The sequence below is a fragment of the Hipposideros armiger genome, unplaced genomic scaffold, assembly GCF_001890085.2.
Source record: "Hipposideros armiger isolate ML-2016 unplaced genomic scaffold, ASM189008v1 scaffold_5, whole genome shotgun sequence".
NCBI lineage: Eukaryota > Metazoa > Chordata > Mammalia > Chiroptera > Hipposideridae > Hipposideros > Hipposideros armiger.
This window is the reverse complement of record NW_017731355.1, coordinates 9,091,106-9,098,643: the sequence shown is the minus strand read 5'-3', so window position 1 is coordinate 9,098,643 and position 7,538 is coordinate 9,091,106. Positions and strand designations below refer to the sequence as shown.

At 42.1% G+C, this 7,538-nt stretch overlaps 1 protein-coding gene across 1 annotated transcript in view; it reads left to right on the top strand.

Annotated features, from left to right (window-relative positions):
- Positions 1 to 7,538, top strand: part of LOC109384651 (eukaryotic translation initiation factor 3 subunit F-like) — a 38,490-nt gene that overhangs the window by 689 nt on the left and 30,263 nt on the right. The window contains exon 2 of the mRNA XM_019646179.1: positions 135 to 373. Within this exon, the coding sequence (XP_019501724.1) occupies positions 135 to 373 (239 nt within the window). The remainder of the gene's footprint in view (positions 1 to 134; positions 374 to 7,538) is intronic.

Sequence of the window (7,538 nt, the reverse complement as noted above, 5' to 3'; positions counted from 1 at the left end):
CGGGGCCGACGCGGAGCGCTCCTCTGGCTGCCCAGGCCGAGGGGCTGAGTGGAGCGGGGCAGGCGCGGCGCCGACAGGAAGGGGCAGAGAGCTGATGTGACTCCAGCGCCTAGTGTTCCGCACTTTTCTCCGAGGTACGAGCAAGAGCCCGGCGTCTGGGGGCCTCCCAACCCTACCCATATCCCGGCCACCGCGTCCCGGCCGCCCGCTGTGCCCCCTGCCGGCCAGGCGGCGGCGGCGGCGGCGGCGGCTGGACGGGGCTTTGGGAGGGTTTCGGGAAAGTCGCAAGCTCCAGCGAAATCTGTGACTCCTTCTCCGCGTCTTTCTTCGCCTTCTCCTCGCTCCCTCGGTGCTGGGCGCCGGGCACCGGGCACCGGGCGGGTAGGTCGCCCTCTGCGAGTCAGAGTTCGCCCACGCTGGGGTGGGAGGACAGGGCAGCGGGGGAGGCGCGGAGCTCCGGGGCCGCCTGTGTTGCGAGGGCGGGAGGCCGGCCGGGGTTGAGGGCTGCGCCTTCGGGCTCGGAGCGCTACGTTTGGTTCTCCGGTGATCCCCGGCGAACTGTTCTGGGGGTGCCCGTCCGTCGCGCCCCGTAGTTGTGACGGGGCGCCGGGGCCAGCCCATGAGCCCTGCATTCCTGGGTGCCGTGCCTGCCGCCTGTTGTGCGCGCCTTGGGGCCGGGGAGCCAGGATGCGGGAAGGGACCCGAGCCCAGCGTCTGCCCCATCGTCCCTAAAAGTGCCTAGTCCAGGGAGCTGGAAATTGAGTTGGGGCTTGGCGGCGCCAGAAGGGGGCCTCGGTGGGATGCGAGTGGGGGGCGCGGCCTGCAGAATTTGGGTTCCTGGAGGAGCATGCGGCGCGTAGGCCCGGCCCCAGGCAGAGGAGACCAACAGCCTCTCCTCTAGGATGGGCAGGAACTGTCAGGTATGGACAGCTGGGGGCCATCCATGTGAGGTCCACAGGGATTATAACAGCACCTCGAATCCCGGGACGGCATAACCAAATGGTGAGGGCGTTTTCTTAAAGGCATGAATAAATGGAAGGCTGTCAAAATACACATTTTAAAGTTGGAGTGAAAGCTGGAAGATTTTCAGGTCATGCAGTTGTGGATTCAGAGAAACATTAGCTTTTTTTTACACCTTTTTCGTTTTCATTTTTTAGCAAAAATCTGTTTTACTAGTATTTCCCTTAGGAGTTGTGCATTGACCACAGCGGGAAAGGAAAACTTCAGCAAGCTTTCTCGGGTTGCTTTTGCCTTCAAGCCTGTGCTCTCCAGTGTTTTTGAGTGCGCAGAAAGTGTCTCTTGCTGGATTTTCCATGTATGATTATGTCTCTTCTTCTCTGGGACCCAACGATGTTTGTTTGTTGGTTTATAAGCATCTATTTAAATTTAGTTTTTGCACGAAATACTCCCAGTTGCCACAGGGTGTAGTTTACGGATTAGAAAATAGTGCTGGAGAAAGCTGCTAGTGGCTTCATTTTTCAAGAATGTAAGTCATTTCCTTTCTGTGATTTCAGGGAGTTGATATTTCACAGCATCAAAACTTTGTGGGGAAAATTTTCCGTAATACATCTGTCATTAGACTTTTGACTTTTGGATTTTTCTTCTTAGAGCAGCGTATAAATTTAGGTTCAGCAATGTTAAAGGAGAAGTTTTTCAGGATCTACAACATTTTGAGACCATTGTAGAGAGTAATTTTAACATTCACCAAGACCTACAAACAGCCTGCTGGATAGAGAGTGGGGGAGGGGAGAAGACGAGAAGAGAGGCAGGAAAACAGATGGGTTTGCTGTTGTTCTTTGTAGTATAAAACTTCAAGCACCTTTTTAATCATTTTCCTTGGGTGTGGTTATGAAAAATAAAAGTATGTTAAAAATGAAAATACTCCACAATATGAGACAGCTTACATTTGAGTTCTCTTTCAGAATGTTTGTAAACATATTGGATTTATATTTATATTAAAAAGAACCTTTGGGGTTATTAGATGAGAAGGCTCCCTCAGGGGATATCTACTATCAAGTTATCTGCAGGATATCTTCTCCAGAAAGCAGACTCTGACTGTAATATGAACTAATTTTCCTCCCCTTGAATTGCTTGTAAGAATGCCTGAGATCTGACACTTATAGACCACAGTAATCAGCAGCTCTTGCAGTGCTCAAAACATTTTAAGCGACAGGAAATCTGTTTTCACCCCCTCATTTTTGGGGGACAACAGGGGTAAGCTACCAGCTTCAAGTACATAATTTGAACTTGAAGATTTAAGATGCTCCTGGCTCTCTAGGAAAACAGTACAGGCCAGGATGAAGACACTGCTTTTTAGAGCAAAATGCCCATGTATTAGGTAATAACTTTTAGCTACAAGTCTTTTAAAAACTCATTCAGTTGGGCTAGCTGAATTGGGGAGGGGGGTGTTAGTGCTTTTCTGTTTCTGGACTTTATTTCCACTTGTAACTACGCTTATAAAGCTTTTGGCTTTCAGAACTAATGACATAATAGACTGTGTAGCCTTTTGTGGCAGATGCTTGAAATGAAAGTTTCAAACAGAATTGTTTTTGACTGAGCTGTCAGATTCAGAGTTTAGTGTAAATGAGTCCTGTCTCACAACTAACTTTTTTGATAAAGGAATTCTTTGTAGTTTTCAACTTGGATATTGCACATTTTGGTTTCTAAGGCTACGGGTTTACAAAAAAAAAAGTAAAACCTGCAAACAATTATTTTATTACATGAAAGCCAGTACCAAGAAAAGATTAATTCAGTCCAGATGTAAAAATGTATGTGAATTTTAGATTTGGATGATCTCAACAAGTTTTCCCTTTTGTTGATGAGGCTGCCTGGATCCCAGATGGCATGCACACAGTATCCTTTCGGTGGTTTTCTGGGTTCAGAACTAAATTTCACAGGCCTTTCCTAAAGTCATTTTAATATTGTTTTAAGTCTTTTAAAGAATAGAAAGTTTTCTGCATTTATGCAGAGATGGGTTTTTCCTATTACTCATTAATACAAATCTCATAAATCCCCTGGTTTGGTAGATGAAGAAGACTATGTCTTTTGTAAGTGGGGAAACTGGAGGTATTCAGTATTGTGTAGCCTTTTGGGTAAAGCACAGCAGCTTTGGTTTTCAAATATGCCAATTCTTACTCTCTTCTTTTAAAGAAAATGTTTTAAGTGTGTTTGCAATCTTCAGTAGAATACTATTGGAACACAGTGTGTGTTTTCTGATATAGCATTTGGTCCTTGTATGATGATCCTCTTATCCCATCTCCCAACAAGAAACATCACACAATTTATAAGAAAACTTCAGTATTTTTTCAACCTGTACTCCCAACACCAGAATTACAAAGGGTGTATGTTGCACACTTAAAATTATATATATTTTAGGAGTTTTTATATGATTATATAATTACACATTTTGGGAGTTTGATTCGATTTTGATGGTGTATAAAACAATTGAGTGTTGGAGGGGGGAATAGGAAAGATTTAGTGAAGGAATTTTATGAGTGGTGCAATTTTGGTTAAACTGTATCTTTCCTAAAACTCAAATGGGAAAAATGTTATTGTTGGCCTCTGTAGTTGAACTTTGATATAGGGGGTAGTTGAGAGGGCTTTTTGAATTGCACATTATCCTGAGGAAGAGGCTTTGGGGGCCTATAAAAATAAGTGAAACAAGTTAAAGGGATAATTTGAGAGGAAGGAGGAAGTAGAATACTAGGCATTGAATTGCAAGGAAAATCTAAACTTAGAAGGATGAGTATTTAAAACAAGGGTAAAGTGGAGAGAACTTTCTATTTAAAAGTAGGAATTAAAGAATAAGATCTTTTTAGCTGAGAAAAAAAAAAGGATTAGAATTAAGGTGCCCTATCAGGTCTATATACAACATGAAATACTGCTAAGTGGTATTGATCCTGGAAATCTTGCCTGCTTGTGTATTGAATCACTAGTTTGGTGTTAAATAATGTTCTGGGACTAGATGCTTATGATTGTGTGTCCCTCCCACCCCCACCCCCAGACTACTTCCCATTTCAAAGACTGAAAACATTTTTTGTCTAAGCTCTAATGATTCTACAAATATTTAATTAGTCCCCCAGCATTTGGGAACACTACAGATGCCCACCCCCAAAGGAGCTCTACAGAAGTAATGGCTGAAGTTATAAAGTTTGGAGTGAAAACAAGCAACCTGTACTTCCAGTTGTCTTATTTGAAATAGTGGTATAATTACTTCTGATGCAAGTTGGTGTACTATCATTTTATATGTATCAAATGGAGTAATCAAACAGTGTACCACACTGATCAAAGAGGGATTATTGAACCCTGGGAAGGGGAAAGAAATCACTGACCTGACAGCTGGTTGTATTACTTGAGGAGGAGAAAAATGTGGTGCTGAAACAAACTTACAGACAAACCTACTACAGGCTAAAGGAGAAGGCAGGGTTTCCTGGAGCTCCTTGTCGTTGTCCGTAGCACAGCGTTTTCTTGAATGCCTTTCCCTGCCCGCGTGGCCTTCCCTATCAGCGTTTGAGCTGTATAGCAGGAAACTAGGTAAAGATTTGGGCATCATCCAGGTCATTTCATTAAAGTGATAACTGGCATTCTTATGACCAAAAGTAACTATGTAGAACTTCAGTATTCCAAATTGATTATCCTGTGATATTTGTAGATGTTTTCTAATAATTTTGCCTTTGTGCCTATATATTATAGAACTTTGAGCAGTAGTGTTTTACTGGTATATGAAGACAGGGGAAAGCAATATTTTATTATAATTTATTGCCATGGTTTTATGTGAAGGAAATCACTATAAAAAATCAAGCAGATTCTAGATGAAGATAATTAGGAAATGAATGATGTTTCTTACTTAGCTTCTCAGGCGGTGTTCTGTCTAGTTAACACTAAATGAAATGTTATTAGTTTTCTTCCTACAGGTAGCACCACTTGTGCTCTCCAGTTTCAGTAGATTGCTTTTTTGGGGTGAGGGGTCTGTGGCTTAATTTTCTTGATCTTGTTGTTGAATAATTACGTACAACCAGAAAAATGCACCGATCAGAAGTGTATAGCAAAAAGTGATCATACCCAAGCAACCAGCATCCAAATCAAGAAACAGCACCTTACTAGCCCCCCAGAAGGCTATCCTTACAGCCAGAATTCCTGCTCCAGGGGTAACCGCTCTTCTGATTTTTATTGGCAATGTTTAATTTTAACGTGTTCTTGGACTGCATTGAAATGAAATCAAATATAAGTTCTGTTTTGTGTCTTCTGCTCAATATAGTGTCATGTCCAAATTGATCCAGGTAGCAGTAGTTGTTTTTTCTTTTGTTTCTGTGAATGAATGTACCCAGTTTATTTCTCCATTCTGTTGATGGACATTGGATAGTTTGGGGCTGGTATGTCAGGTATGACCTTTTGGTGACTTGAGAAAAATCAAGCACTTTGAAAGCAGAGTATAGTTTTAAGATTACAAGAGAAAAAAATACTTCAGAAATGTGAGAGGAAAAAAAAATGCAATATCACGAAAACACTAAAGGCTCAACTCAGTCCACAGAATCCTTGTGTTTCAGGGACACAGTTTGCAATATACCAACTGGATATTGCCAGATTTCAACTGACAGTTGGGAAGAGGGAGGGGACCTTTGGCGACAGCCAGCCCCATCGTGTTTTGGATATGGAGGGATTGAGGCCCCTTGAGATTGAGTGATTCGTACAAGAGTCACAGCACATGACAGCACCAAGAGTCAAGCTGCTTCTGATGCTTAGTCTAGTCTAGTCTAGATGAGTGCCATCTGGGGTCTGCAGTCCACGCAATGAGTCCACTGGCCCGGAGGACAGGGTGCCCTTTTGATTCACATGGAGGTGTCCTGTGGACAAGCAGACTCAGCCCTGCCCAGAGAGAATGGAGCTGTAGCCCAGAGAGGCAGACCTGTGCTTCCTCAAGCCTGCTGAACCTGTGCCCCAGCAGAGCCCTCTGGAGTTCTCTTTTCCCTTTTCCTCCTCTCCCTCTCGTCTAGGGCTCTCCCGGGGGACCTTGGCTTATAAGTGCCAATAGATGATATCTTGAGGTCCCTCCTGACTCACTGTTTCATTGATCCATAATGATCTAGAATGGACCCTAATTTCAAAGGACTGCTTTCTAAATCTTTTTGGAATAGTTCATTCATAAGAAAATGTTGAAAAAAAATTTTTTTTCTTCTTTCTGCCTTTATGCCTCTCCCTTTTTCTACACAGTCTTCACCTCCCTCCGCCTGTCTCCCCTTTTTCCTACCTCCCTCGTTATCTTTCCTTATGTTATGTTATCTTTCGTTATGTTTCCCTGGAAACATCCGACCTCTATACCTAAAACAACAGTGAAATTCTGATGCTGAAGTCTGTGGCAGTCCCCAGGAAACACTTATTTTGTAAAACATTATGATTATAATTTCACTGAGAAATCTGATAGATAAAACAAAATGCTGGCACAGGAAAACTATTGATATAGATATTTTTTTCATGTTTCCCGAAAGAGAAAGGATATTTTCATGGTTCATGAAAAGGCTCAAAATTTCAAGTTAGGCTCATTAGGAAGGTGAAAACAGGTAAAATAACAGACATTTTACAAATGAATACCAAATGTTTCTTGCCTGAATGAAATACTGCTTATAACAGCAAAAATTTATATGCAATCTTAGAAAATAAAAAAATATGCTCACTATAGGGCTACAATCTGACAAATTGCTCACTGAAATTACTACAGAAAAGAATAATATGTTTTGAAGACATTGAAGAGTGGCAGTGAAATAGAATGGTAAAAATGAGAACTTTCAGGTCGGTCCTCTGGGGTCCAAACCCAGGCTCCACTATTCTCCAGGGTGTAACCTTAGGGAAGTTACGTAATTCTCTGAACCTTTTTTTTTCTCATCTGTTAAATGGGTATAATAATAACTATCCCACAAGATTGTTTTGATTAGTAAATGAAATAATACACATAAAGCAACTGGCATGATCTAACACAGTCAAGTAATGTTAGCTCTTGTTACTTAAGACAGAAAGAAATGATGTATAAAAGTATTTATAGTGTCCTTGGACTTCCTAAGCTTTTGTTTATAAGCAGTTGTTCACAAGATTTTATAATATTTTGTTTATTGGTGGCATTAAGTAGGCAACAAAACCTAGTATTTCTCAGTTACAGATATTGGGCAACCTGTATTGCCACCAAGGACATCTGGCCTGTTCCACTGATCACTAATGGATCGAGTTATTTTTCTCAATTCTCTTCTAATTCTGAGCAGTCTCAGTCCCCCAGCTTCTGCCTGCTGGATAATTGTTCCTTTCCAGATGCTAAAAAGTAGCTTAAAGAGTACCCGTGGCCTATGTCTTTTGCTCCTGTATCCTGTAGATTTTATTTGATTCCTTTAAAGAAAGCCGCTAGTATCTGTGTAAGACACTTGTTTCCTCCTCCCTGCCCCATCCCCCTCCGTTGGCACAGTTTATATAATGTGGGGCAGACCCCTTTACCATTTTCTGTTATGAGGCCCAAAGCTTAAGATTTTAAACCATTTGCTCAAAGTAAATTAATA